General features: G+C 39.4%; 1 protein-coding gene across 1 annotated transcript in view; it reads left to right on the top strand.

The window, feature by feature from the left end:
- Window positions 1-14,185, top strand: part of msrab (methionine sulfoxide reductase Ab) — a 29,663-nt gene that overhangs the window by 2,078 nt on the left and 13,400 nt on the right. Inside the window, exons 2-4 of the mRNA XM_084097026.1 lie at window positions 5,439-5,507; window positions 6,614-6,733; window positions 9,148-9,252. Coding sequence (XP_083953152.1) covers window positions 5,439-5,507; window positions 6,614-6,733; window positions 9,148-9,252 — 294 coding nt within the window. The remainder of the gene's footprint in view (window positions 1-5,438; window positions 5,508-6,613; window positions 6,734-9,147; window positions 9,253-14,185) is intronic.

Raw genomic sequence — 14,185 nt, 5'->3', positions numbered from 1 at the left:
TCGCCACAGTCACGCCTCTCTATTTAAATGTCTTTATTAGCAGTGTATTTAAATGTGACGTCAAAATATGCATTTCATTTGATGTCATCAAATGAAATCCATATTTTGACGTCACATTTAAAAACAATTTTTTCAGAGATTTCATTTGATGTCATCAAATGAAATCTCTGAAAAAATTGTTTTTAGTATTGTAGTATGTAATCACTTTACTAGCATTATTTGTGATTCAAATAGGCCTTATTATTCTTTTATTGTGTGTATATCCTCTGAAATAATGCACATTCTACATCAGTGCCATTAAAGAGCAATTTCATGTGACCTTGGCGACGAAACAATTTCTGTAAAGAGTGTCTGGATGACTGCTATTGGTTTTCCATCACCCCCACATAGATAGAAGTATTAAGCACATGCTTTTTATCCAAAACAACATAGAACACACAAATAGGAGGCTCGGTCCGTCGTGAACAGGCTGTAGTTAAGAGCTTTGCTCAAGGGCACATTGGTGAAAGGAGTAAAACTGAAATCAAAGTAGCTCTCCAGATCCTGAGCTTCCCCTTCCTGAGATTGAAACCGTAACCTTTGAGTTAGTGGCTGATTCCAAACCCTTAGTTTACAATACACTGACCTGTCAGTATAAATCATGAGCTTTCTGTCATTTTTTTGAAAACATCTAGATTAGACTATATAGACTATATTATTGGGGTCTTCATGCTGAGTAAAGCTATCTGTTCATCTGTGAAGACTTTTATACAGGCATTACAATACTTCGATTTAGCATCATCAAGTCATTCAGAAAGTTGACATTTGTTTGCTTTGGTTCTGAAAATACTGTCTTTTCTACAACTGTATTATGTTAAATTATGTTTTGTCTCGGGCATCAGAATGCTGGAGGTGTTCCACAGATTAAGTGCACTATCTTGCAAACTGTAGTGATGGGGGGGGGCATTCTTCACCATAGCAACCGGAAATGGTTGCTTGGATACAGGTTTGAATAGAAAGTATGGTATGAATGCATCAGCAGTCGCCTCCAGGGGACATACAGGCACTTGAACTTGCCGGTGACTCCAGTGTCTCAGCTGATTGAAGTTGACCCAGCATGAGGTGGTTATGTTGCGTTCCAACAGAAATGGTCTTGAATATGCCATGTTTAACAAGAACGTGAAGACCAGTTGGTTAAGACACTTTTAGACTGATATTGCTTTGATTTTTTCTTCAAATTCAGAGTCATAAACTCAGCAGGTAGGCCTCCACACACAATATAGACCTTTTCTCCACAGTATATTTGTTTATATAATCATATTTGAAGCAGGAGACATGTTTTACCATCAAGAAAATTTTGCTTGGACGTTGAATCAATCAATATTTCACCTTACTAGTTGCGTTTATAATAGGATTTAAGTGGGTTTACGAATAGTGAAATCTTTTCCAATTGTTTGAAAACCTAGATGCTATTGATTCTTTTGTGACTTTGAGTTGTCTGAATTTTGCAACCAAAATCGAATAATGTTTGCGTCATGTCTTGTATGTTAGTAACATTTGAGCAACTGCAAAGACTAAGGTGCTTCAAAGTAAACATGGAGTCCTAGATCCAACACCAGTGATATGCATCCAACCAATCACAATTCATCCATATGCCAATGTTACAGAGGACAAGTATTCCTTTCAAAAGCGTCGGCGGCACCGTTGACAACAGAAACGTGCTGTAATAGTCCAGATGAACATTAGGTCCTTGGGTCACGAGAAAGTTGTTGTGTGGAGGGATTGTGAAGGGTCATTCCAATGCCATGATGATGGATGGGCAGACTTTGCAGGAAAAACATGCAATACCCTGAGAAATAGTGTTGCGATTCTGCGCGATTTCTGATATTTGACAAGGCTATTGCTATTTCTTCTGTTTGCCGGAACACAATTCACCCCAAATTAGGTCCGTTCTAATAAAAGTTTTGGAGAAGAAAGGTCCTTTTTCCAATCTTGCCGCTACAATAAAAAAGTCCTCTTCTGATTCTTTTGTCAGCCTCACCCGCCTTCCTTTGCCTCACTTTCTTTTTTCCTCTTTTTTCCCTTTTGTTTTCGCTGTCCTTTTTTCGGCAGAGCGGTTGGTAAGGTGTTGTGGTGTTGGCGAAGGCGTCTTTTGGCACAGTCACGGGGCACTGTTAAAGGAGGCAGACTGGCACCTCCTGGAGCCATGCCAGAGCTCCTCGGGAGAAATACCCACTGCTGTGGTTGGTGTGTGAGCGTGTGAGAGAGAGATAGATAGAACAGGGAGAGAGAGAGAGAGAGAGAGAGAAAGGCATTATGGGAAGGTGAAGGGAGGAGGTTGGAGAATGGTAGAGAGAGAAAACACTAGGTTTGCGGTGCCAGAGCTTTTGTGGATGTTGGTTATGTTGGCGTGTTCTTGGCTAGGTTCAGTTCATTCCAGTTTGTTTGTTACGTTATTTTTTTCTTCACTGGATTGAGCGGCTGTGTGTTCATCTGCTGCCAAAAGGAACGAAGGAATGAAAGACAAAAAACGTGTGGCTCCTTATTTCCGCTGCTCTAATCTGTTGCGCATCCCTCGCTTTTATTCCTCTGCCCATTCCTGTCTTCATCACTCACTCTGAAATTCATTTATCTTCCAATTCTCACCTTTTTTTATTTGGAAAATGTGTTTTTTTTTCTTCTTTTCTTTTCAGATCCTCCCTCGCAGAAATTAGAAATGGCATAATTGTACGCTTGGCTGGCAGGTCAGTGCCAGGTGGTCTGTTCGAACATAGTGAGATTTGGCAAATGTGACTGTAGAGGTGTGTGATGCACAAGTCCTCACTTCGACAAGAAGAAAAGAAAGCTTTGCTTGTCAAGGTGACAAAACAAGCAGCTCTTTTATCTTGATTTGGTAGCATGGCTTTTGCCTGCCTGTCTTTGTCTCTCAGTTGTTTGCTTGTCATCTCATTTCCTTTTATGTTAAACAGCGTTCTTTGTTGTTAAATATGCTCAGTGTGCAAAACAGGTTAAAGTTTCGCAAAAGAAACCAAACACACTTTGTGCTTTAATTCTGGCCTGCATGTCCTGTGGATGCAGTGCCAATGGATAATAGAATTCAGTATCAACTTGTCATCTAACAACTGGCTAGTTTATATGGGTTTATTTTATTTGTTATTATATTTTTAGTGGCAATGGTTTAATTAGCATGATTCCCCCCCAAACCAGTTTCCCTCCCTGCAGCCAATTTTATTGGTTAAAAGGGATAGTTCACCCAAAATCAAAATTTCTGTCATCATTTACTCACCTTCAAATTGTTCTAAACCTGTATTCGTTTATTTCTTCTGTTGAACACAAAATAAGATATTTTGAAGAATGCTGGTTACCAAACAGTTGACCGAAGCCATTGACTGCCATAGTATTTTTTTCCCATACTATGGAAGTCAATGGCTACCATCAACTGTGAGTAAATGATGACAGATTTTTCATTTTTGGGTGAACTATCCATGTAAGATAGATTAGGGTGTAGGGCGGGTATGGTTAGGGGTTAGTTGTTAGCGTAGTGTTGGCAATCAGCACTGTGATTGACATGACCGGTGACATTTAGAATCAGCTGTGGAGTAGAGTTTGCGTTGAACTGGTTTGGGAAAAAGATCACACTGTTTAATTAGCATGCTGTGCTTAAACTGTTATCTGCATGGGAAAACCCTCTAAGTGAGTGTTTTGCTACTTTAAAGTCCCTTTAAAGCACTGGTGTAACAGACAGCAATAACTCTTTGGCCATTGCGTCACGTCTTACAGCGGGTTTTTTTACTTGAGCATCTTGTCAAAAGTGTTTTTAAGACACCATGGCCCTGATATTAAGATGTGTTTTCAGTGATCCACTGTCTTACTTGGATTACGTATAGTAAGAATATTAGTCCCATGTTATGTGGATTATGTCCGATCAGGAAAGGAAGAGAATAAAATGGAAAAGGAAGCTGCAATTTAAATGCAATCCATGCGTTTTAGCACAAAGCAGCTAAGTTTGAATTGCTTGGTGGGCTATCTTACACAACACGTCCCACAATGATTGCGTATTAGTTCAGTAGGCTAAGAGTAGTCTTTTGTTCAAAAGAGAACTAGCTCAAAACGTTTTAGACCCCGTTTACACTTGTCATCCACTTGTAATCGGATCAACGAAAATACATAATACCAGGCGTAAACAGGGCCTGTGTCAAAATTAAAAACTTTTTTTTTTAAATGAAAAAGTCTGTTAAATTGCCTGATTGGGCTCAGAAAACCTAAATTAATTGTTTCAAAGTTTAATTGTTTAAAAATGTAATTGTTCAGGGCTTCCGATTAGTTGACTAGTCATTCAGACAACCCACCTACCGGTACTAGTAGATTTTGAGAAAATATAGGTTTGAACCTCTATAGATTCTTGATTTTTACATTTTCTGAACAAAATGTGAGATGTTATTGTCCTTGCAAATGTAATTGCTAGCTGGTTGCTTACTGCCCTAAATCAAAGGTACCCACCTATAAGTCTCTATTATGTTCTGGTATCTAGAAATGGCTTGGGTTCCTTCTTCAATGCACATTTTTAAAGGTTTGTTTCACACATTTATGTCCGTCAGGAAAAAATCTGAAGTCTTAGAAAAGTAATAGCACACCTCTCCTTAGCAAGCCACAAAATTTGAGGCACCATTCATGTCTGCAGCCAAAGTTTAATACTTAGAGTTTTTAGAGGCTAACTTTCATACTGAGCTTTTTCAATCAGTAATGGACAGATTTTCAGTATTCAGGTCATTATCATATATAGTCTAAACTTTAGGAAGATTAAAGGGGGAATGGGGTGCATGTTGCCCTAAATGCACTATTGTGTGTGTTTGTTTGTGGGGCTATGACACATCTCTTCATCCATATGCTAATATTAGTGCGCTGTGTGTAAACCACTATCCTTTGCTGCCTGGAGATTTAGGTGGTAAATCACTTCAGTCTTCTTAGCTCTAATCCTCCCCACATCTGTGCCCCTTTTCTCTTCCTCTTTACTGCTCTAATTCCAGTATGGCACAGTTGGCCTCATCCATCCAACTCAGGAAACATTTTGTTTGTCCACCCTCTTTTTTTCTCCCTGTGGCCTAATCCACTGCAGGTCGTTCTGTAGGGCTTTCAGAGAGCTGGTGTTGTCTCCTTCCAATGCGTTCACGTCACTCATGGTTTGTGACCTTCTCTGGATGGTTTAGAGGTGTGTGTGTGTGTGTGTGTGTTGGGTGGGGGAGGTGCAGTAGTGTAATCGGCTAAGTGTCTCCCACTGCAGAAACAGCAGCAGTGATTCAGCTTAGCCTGAGCAGACCAGGCAAATCTGCAATAATCCTCACCACAGAAACCAGTCTGACAGTCCCACCATCTGGAACAGCGCCACCTTGTGCACACGTACACCCCATTGATAACACAACATTTATATTGCTGTGTTTCTCTCGCCTATGTTTCTGCAGTAAAGCACACCGCCATTGGGAACCCCACAGTGGAACCATTTCCTGACAGCATGGAGATGATCATGTTTGGTGAGTTTGGAGAAGATCATATTCCAGACATCCTTGGGTGCAATTAATACATTGCCTCTTAAAGCACCACTTGTGTTAGAGTGGTGGCTCATGGGAAACCTGGGTTTGAGTCCAGGTTGGGTCATGTTCCTATCTAATTTCTCCCCCTCTCTCCTCTTGATTTCCTGAGCCAATAAAAATGTGGCCAAGAGCCAGTTTAAATGAACAGAATCAATTGATACAGAACAGTAGTTCTGTTCCAAGACCTAGTAAGCTGTCTACATAAACAGCATCTAAGACAGCATTCTAACTGAAATGGAACCGTGTACACTACTGTTCAAAAGGAAATTACAATTTAAAACAACTGTTTTCTATTTTAATATAAAATGTAAATTAAATTTTATAAAATGTAATTTATTCCAGTGATGGCTAAGCTAACTAAGTCTTAAGTGTCATATGATCCTTCAGAAATCATTGTAATATGCTGATTTGGTGCTCAAGAAATATTTCTTATTATTATCAGTTAAAAACAGTTGCTGTTTAATATTTTTGTGGAAAAAGGTGATACATTTTTTCAGAATTATTTGATAAATAGAAAGTTATTTAAAAGAACAGCATTTATTTGAAATGGAAATGGTTTTTAATATTTTAAGTGTCTTTGCTGTCACATCTGATCAATTTAATGCATTCTTGCTAAATATAAGTATTATTTTATTCTTTCAAAATCTTTTTGAACTGTAGTGTAAGTGCTGTACATAGGCCATAACTTTCTCAACGGTCACACACATGAATAATTGCTTTTCACACGAAGCATCTAAAGCTTGCAGTTGATTCCAGTTGAGATTGATGTTAGCTTGGGACTATGCTAAAAGGTTATAGCACAAAAATAAAATTAAATAAAAAATGATATGAAAATAATATTTAAAAAAAAGAATAAAATGCCATTTTGAGGTTTTATCTATATTTTTTTTGGGGAGGTATCAACAGTGTCTGAATTTTACTTTTGTTTGATGTCAAACAACTGTAGTTAGGAAGGCTTTGTAGTGGAACCAAAAAGACAATTTTGTCTCTTTTTAAGTCAATCCTATAATTATTTGCCATTTAATGTCTGTCCCATTTCTGTTCAGGTATGGGATGTTTTTGGGGAGCAGAGAGGCGCTTCTGGAGGATTCCTGGTGTGTTTTCTACACAAGTGGGCTATGCTGGGGGCTTCACACCTAACCCCACCTATCATGAGGTGTGTTCGGGTGAGTCTAACTGTTCGTTCCCCTCCCATATCAAAAAGGTTTCCGAACCATAAGGCCATCAGCAGCTTCATTGTACCCAAATTAATGCTTTGCTGCAGCCTTCACCAAAACATTCCCTTCATCTGCAGTGAACTACCCAGAGTGCACTGCTCTCTCCCAGATCCGCAGCCCTTCCCCCTTCCTCTGTATGACCTACTTGTAGCCAGACAGTTCAGAAGAGATGAAATGGAGGGAGGGATGCAGCTGTGATGTTGCAGTTTCTCAACTGGTCCCAGTGAGAAGGTTCTGACTGCATCTCTGCAGAGGGTTGGCTTCACACACACATTCTCTTTTAAGTGTGTAGTTTGGAGAAGACCTGCAGATGTCAGAACTGTGTTGGGTGTTTGGGTTAATATGTAGACAGGCTTTGTTATTTGTAAGAGTAGCAAACGCATATGCAGAAACAGTTTTGCATAGTAAGTGCATGGTGTCTGAGTACCAGTCAAAAGTTCGGATTGATTTGACAGAATGGTTCTCATGATCTTAAAAACCTTTTAAAGGTTTATACTTAAAAGCTTGAAATTATGGTTTTATTATTATTTATTATTTTATGAAATTATAAATTATTGTGCTTTTTTTGTGTGCCTAAAATTGTTCTTGAATTAAAGTTTAAGACTTTGTGAGATCTGCTTTAGTACAGTTTATCAGCATCCCAGGATTCACCTCATGAAGTTAATCGGTATCATAACCACAAGAAATACAATCAAATACACTTACTGTACCGTACTAAGTCAGTAAATGTTTAAAATGTTTTGAAAGAAGTCTCTTTTGTTCACCAAGACTGCATTTATTTTATCAAAAATAGTAATATTGAAATATGGAACCCTTTATTTGAAATATAAATATTTGTATACATTTCTTTACTGTCTCTTATGCTTAGTTTAAAGGGATAGTTCCCCCAAAAATTTAATTTATCCCAAGATTTACTCACCCTCAAGCCATCCTAGGTGGCAGAAGCGCAGACGATAGAGCAAAACAAAACACCAGTCACAAATTAAGTCTAAAACGAGAATTTTTAAAGAGAAATGTCAAGGAGCTTGAGTTTGTTGCCCAGCCCTGTTTGGTTGAACCGCGAGAGGCATCAAAGCTTGACGCTACACCTACATCCTACATCATACATCGTCAAGTGTTACTCTTTTAGCGTAAGTCGACTTGCGTAGGCCGTCTGCCGGAAGCTTGTTATTTTAGTTGATAAAGTTTTAAATATGGATATTTTTCTTACACGAACACATCACTTTGCTTCAGAAGGCCTTTATTAAACCCCCAGAGCCGTGTGGAGCACTTTTATCATGGATGGATGCACTTTTATGGACTTAATAAACAGCCATTCACTGCCATTATAAAGCTTGGAAGAGCCAGTAATTTTTTTTTCTGTAACTCCGATTGTATTCGTCTGAAAGAAGAATGTCATATACACTTAGGATGGCTTGAGGATGTGTAAATCATGGGCTAATTTTCATTATTGGGTGAATCCCTTTAATGCATCATTGCTAAATATTATTTTTTAAATGTCTTAATGTCTTTGTGAGATGAATGGTATTGTTTTTTTTTGAATATTTGTTCAGTGGTTGTGTAATGTAGCTGAATTTAATTGTCTATATTTTTTAGCCTTTTAATGATATTCGATATGTCATTATTAATATACTTTTTTATTTTGTGAATTAAATGAGCACATGGAAGAATATTTAATCATTTCATTTTAAAGGTGACATATGCCCCTTTTCACAAGATGTAATATAAATCTATGGTGTCCCCAGAATGTGTCAGTGAAAATTTAGCAAAAAAAATTCTCAAAAAGCCAGATCATTTATTATAGCTTTTCATATTTGCCCCTTTTTGGGTGTGAGCAAATCAAATAGTGTTCTGTGCTTGTCTGTGCAGCCAACGACAGAACAGTTTGCGTGCTTTGCTCAAACTTTTGCCATTGCGTTAGAACTGGTTACACTGATGTTGCTTGCGAATTATGCGAAAACCAAATGGCGGCGCCGTGGGTGGAAACTTGCAGATTAAGGGGTGGTAATATTATAATAAGATCCCCTTCCTACGTCACAAGGGGAGTGAAATCTGATTGGCTTATTTTTTGACATACTTGCAGAGAAAGGCTTACTAAAACAAAGTTACTGGGTTGTCACTTTTCACATTTTCTGGGTTGGTAGATGCACCGGGGACCCGATTATAGCACTTAAACATGGAAAAAGTCAGATTTTCATGGTATGTCCCCTTTAAAATGTTCTGTAAAAAAACTTAATAGACAATAAAAGAGTAAAATACTTAACATCCTTTTCTATAGCCATCATTTAATATAGACTGCAAAATCACTCAACAATTGCGCAGTTCTATTTGTGCGTTACTTCTTTTTCCTGCCATATCTTTAGGTCTAACGGGGCACACAGAAGTAGTGCGAGTGGTCTTCTCTCCTAAAGATGTCAGCTTAGAGAAACTTCTCAAAGTCTTCTGGGAGAGCCATGACCCCACTCAAGGTAAACAAACACACCTATTCCCTCACATCTACAAACATTCACTCACACAGATGTCCATAGAAAGACCCCTGGGTGTGAGATGCAGTGGTCCAAAAGCAAACGGCCTCATGAGGTTAAAACATGGCTGCATCTGTCTGTTCACACTGCCCTGTGCATGTGTGTCTGCTGGATGGTCAGGATGATCTTGCGGGAATTGGAACAGCCTCAGACTGGCTATGTTAATGTGTCTGAGACCAATTCAGCCATGAGAGGAAAAGAGACATCGTGCATGTGTGCATTAGTGCAAGCGTCACCTATTCCTCCAATCCACTGGAAACAGACCCAATCCTGAACACACAGCTGATATTTGCCGTCTGTGTTGTCCTTCAGGTCTTCGTTTGAGAATAAATCAGCCTTGCTGTCTGCTTGAAATCCAGCGCTAAAGATGAGACCCCAAAACCCCAATATATAAATACGCAAAAATGAATTCACTCCATTCAGTTAATTGGTTGAGCAGAGAGACTTGGCGTGTATCTGATCCCAAACAGACACATAAATAGATTTAAAGTTCATCTATCTATCTATCTATCTATCTGTCTGTCTGTCTGTCTGTCTGTCTGTCTGTATATCTATCTATCTATCTATCTATCTATCTATCTATCTATCTATCTATCTATCTATCTATCTATCTATCTATCTATCTATCTATCTATCTATCTGATGTAACAGTGTGGCTGCAGTATGAAGCTGTTGTTTGGCTCTCTGTGTTCAGTCACCCTAAAACAGAGAGAGAAGAGAGGAAGAGACACACCTCTGAAACATTCATAAAGCCTGACCCTGAGGACCTGAAGCGCACACACATTCACACAACTCTTCGGCTCTCCTTCATCGCTGCACTGTGGGACTACAGTCTCCGCTTGAATAGTTTATATGACGTCTGTGGTTCGTTCAGTCAGACCCTGTAATAATTTTTCTTGTTTGTATTTTTTTCTTCATGGAAGGTACACAAATTCCATTTGGAGATCAGTTATGCATGCCTATATATCTGCCAGTTGAAGACACGCCCCTAAAAGTCAGAGTGTGGTTTTAAGGACCATGGAGTGATTTTCTACTCTTTCATATGTCAAATCATCAGTTTGAGCTGACATGATTACCCTGTGTGTTCGGTTCTGTGCCAGCTCTCTAATTCACATCATGTTCTGAAGGTGTTTGAACTTTAAAAAGTCACTTGGAACACCATCACCCTGTCAGCCAAAACGCCCCAGAAAGTAGAGCGTAGAAAATTACTCCTAGAAGTCAGGGTTAGTTGTCAGAAATGGCCTTCAAATGTGATTAAACATCTACCTTGCTCTGTTTTCCTTTACCTATGAGAATACAAGGGATGTGCAGATACATATTTTCAAAATTAGCCTGTGGGTTGTCCGAACAATTAAATGACTAGCTGGATAGTCCACCAAAAATGTAAGTCTTTCATCATTTACTCATCCTCATATTGTTTCAAACCTGTATAACTTTCTTGTGCAGAACACAAAATAATATATTTATAAGAACATTTATAATATCCAAACAACATTGGATCCTATTGACTTTGTCCACACTTTCATTGTGTGGAAGAAAAAATATATATCATACAGAAATGGATCAGATTTGGATGACAGACTTTTCATTTTTGGTTGCACTATCCCTTTATAGATGTCTTTTATAATTAGACTGGCTTAGGAAGATGTCTACCCAACCCGATCTGATGTGTTTCTTAGGGGGTGTTTGCATAAGATCCATTCTTGCGTTAGAAAACAGGTAGACAGAGTGCAACAGAATAAAACGCTGAGAAGAGGTCTCAAGGTGCGTTTTTTTTTTCTTTTTAAAGCTGAACTGTTTTTAACTTGACACTTTGTCTTAAAAAAGTGTTGTATACATAGAGATACATAGCATTTTAGAAAAGAAGTTTAGACCGAAAAAGAGAACTTTCAGCCTTTTATTCCAATTCCAAATAACAATTAAAATAATTAAATTATATCATTCCAAAAGGGTTTAGACTTGTACACCAAGGAATATACAGGACTTGCATAGTCATTTGTGATTACAGATTACAGGTGATTCATGAATAGCAATTTCTACCCAATAAAAACTTTACAGCTTGACATAAGTTCAAAATGTATATTCATTATAAAAATGAACCATTAATTTTTAGGATTTTATACATTTTCGTGATTTTTTTCAATGTCCAGAAATCACACTTTTGAAATTCCCTCATATATCCCAAGTGATCCCTGGCCCCTTGGTTGAGAATCTAGATAGACTAGTCAACCATCGTGACCCATCGGTAATGAACACACATATTCACAGTCATGTGAGAACATGTCTTCTGCTTGTATGAAACGTACTCACCTGGATTGACATTTAAATGTGCACTTTGTAAATATGAGCATCTTCTAAAGCAGAACTTGTCGCTGTGTCCCGTTTGGCATTTTTAGGCCGTGTTTCACGACCCTGCAGGAGTTTGGGTAGGGAAGCAGGATGAAGAGCATGGCCCATGTGCGTGACAGAAGCGTCAGATTGTGTTTTTTGGCGCAGGCCGCTGCACTGCAATTGGCTGTCGTGAATCGGGAACGTCTCTGTAGGCTGTTCATCCATGCATGCTTAACGCACACTCCATTTGTCCGTACCCGAACGCTCACATCAAATCAACTGTGCACGTGTGTGTGTGTTCGTCATTACTCTGAATCACGGGTAGACATCTATGTATAGTGCTATGTATAGTGTGAAACTGCAAATGTGTGAGGTTTCATAGGATACATACATGCACGATTGTTCCCGTTGTGCACAGAGACCTGTGTATTCAGCTGCTGTCTCACAGTTCAAAGGGTTCTGCTTTCAGCAGCATGATTTGGAAGCGTCCAATCATGGCTGGGATAGCAACATCTACAGCCAATCAAACACTCCCAGCACGCTCCTCTTCGTACCCCCGTCTTATACCCAGCAACACTTGCTGTGGCAGAGTCTTTAGGTCATGGTATTGAAAACGTGTGGTGGCTTCCTTAAACCCTACGCTCATTTTCTAAAAATATAGGCTGTATTTCATGCCGTCATGCTACATCTCTGGCTGTGCTGACAAAGATAGTACAGGAAGCCGAGGGTGGGGAGAGGCGAGTGGGGATAATTGGGTTCCTGGATGGATTTGACGAACAGGAAATGACTGAAGCCAGTGTAACAATTCTATCGCCTGTGGCAAACCATAGAATGGAGAAGTGCAGTGCGAACACACACATGAGAGAAACGCGCACACGCACGCTTGATCGCCTCAGCAGTTTGTTACTTCCTTGTTTAAGAAAGACACCCCCCCCCCCCCCCCCCCTCACTTACCACCCCCCCCCCCCATTCCCAGCGGACCCCAGGGCTCTCAGTCTGTCTACAGGATAACAACATCTTATCTTCTCTCTTCTCCTCTCCTCTCCTCCCCCATCCCCAGCTCCTTCTCTCCTCCATCTTTCGCTCCCCCTCACCATCATCCCATCAGCATTTCCGCAGTGACTCCTCATTCTTACCCCCCGCTTTTATCTCTTAGTCACTTTCTTCGTTCCGCCATCCCGCGCTCCCTCGTTCCGCTAACAGTGAAAGGCAAGAGGGCGGGTTTCTCTGCTTCTTTGTCCTCGTTTTTCTGTCTTGCCACTTTCATCTTTTATCGTGTCATGTTTTTTTTCTTGATTTGCAGTATTTATGTGGCTGCTGCGTCAGAGAGATGCGTTAATGCCCGCTTCAAGGGGTAGAGACAAGATGGCTGACGCAGGCGCTCAAATGTAAAGGCTGAGCTACAATCTTTCAGGCCTGTAAACGTTAAATCTTATTTTCCACCTGCCTTCAGTGTGTAACCTGTGATTGACACGTTTGCTATGTATATTGAACCTTGAAGAGCAAAACATCAATACACAAGCTAATTATGTGCCGAAACTGTTTGGATCTCCATAATCCTTCAGCAACACTCTTTGATTTGTCGTTGAAAACGAAGGTTATTGGGTTCACGAACACCATTTTGTGCACAAGCCACCAAATGAGACAAAAAGAAAAGACCCCCCCCCCCCCCCTTCTTTTTGGGGTTCAGTCTGCAACGGGCACGTGCCTCTCGGGGGGTGACCTCGACCCCTGCCTCTCCCCGACGAGGGGGGCTCATTACAGTTTGTCAATCAACTATAGGGGGGAGGGGCTGACAGAGGTCATTTATGGAGAGTAGACGAGAAACGGTTGAAGAGATGCTTCTTCTGTTGGATGGGAAAAAAAAGCTAGAATTTCCTATAAGAAAACATTGTTTTCTTTAAATAAAGAAACTGAGCTTATTTTTCAGGCATATTGGACCTATTTGGATGTTTTTTTGCAGTAAAAATCTATTGCCTTTTACAAATAAAAACTTTTTATTCATCAAAAAGCACCAAATCAGCATATTGTGATATTTGAAGTATCACGTGACAGTGACTGAAGACTGGAGTATTGACTGCTGAACATTCAGCTTTGTCAGTACAGGAATTAATAAAAATGTAAACATATTAATTGAAAACAGTTATTTTAAATTTTTATATTTCATGATTTTGCTGGAGGAGTTTTTATTTTATTTTATTTTTTATCAAATAAAGGCAGCCTTAGAGAACATAAGAGACTTTTTTCAAATACATTAAATACATTTTTCTGAAATGCGGATCACCTCGTAGGGGCTGACATATTGAGACAAAAACGACTCCCTTGATATCTGTAACCCACCTGCTTTTGGCCACTTTTACTCATGAAATTATGAATTTCTATTACATTATCACTGCAAGTATTTAATAGTTCCACACAGCTAGTCTAAAGATGTCGGCCAGCACAACATAACATAAACAAAAATGACTAAATGCACCTTTAAAACCGTAGCATTGCGATTTTATTTTGTTTTATTTTACAGGCTATTTGCCTTTAAAATGATGGC

Source organism: Abramis brama (assembly GCF_963993115.1).
Source record: "Abramis brama genome assembly, chromosome: 21".
Taxonomy (NCBI): Eukaryota; Metazoa; Chordata; class Actinopteri; order Cypriniformes; family Leuciscidae; genus Abramis; species Abramis brama.
Note: the sequence above shows the minus strand (reverse complement) of the source record. Positions and strands in the feature narration are given on the sequence as shown.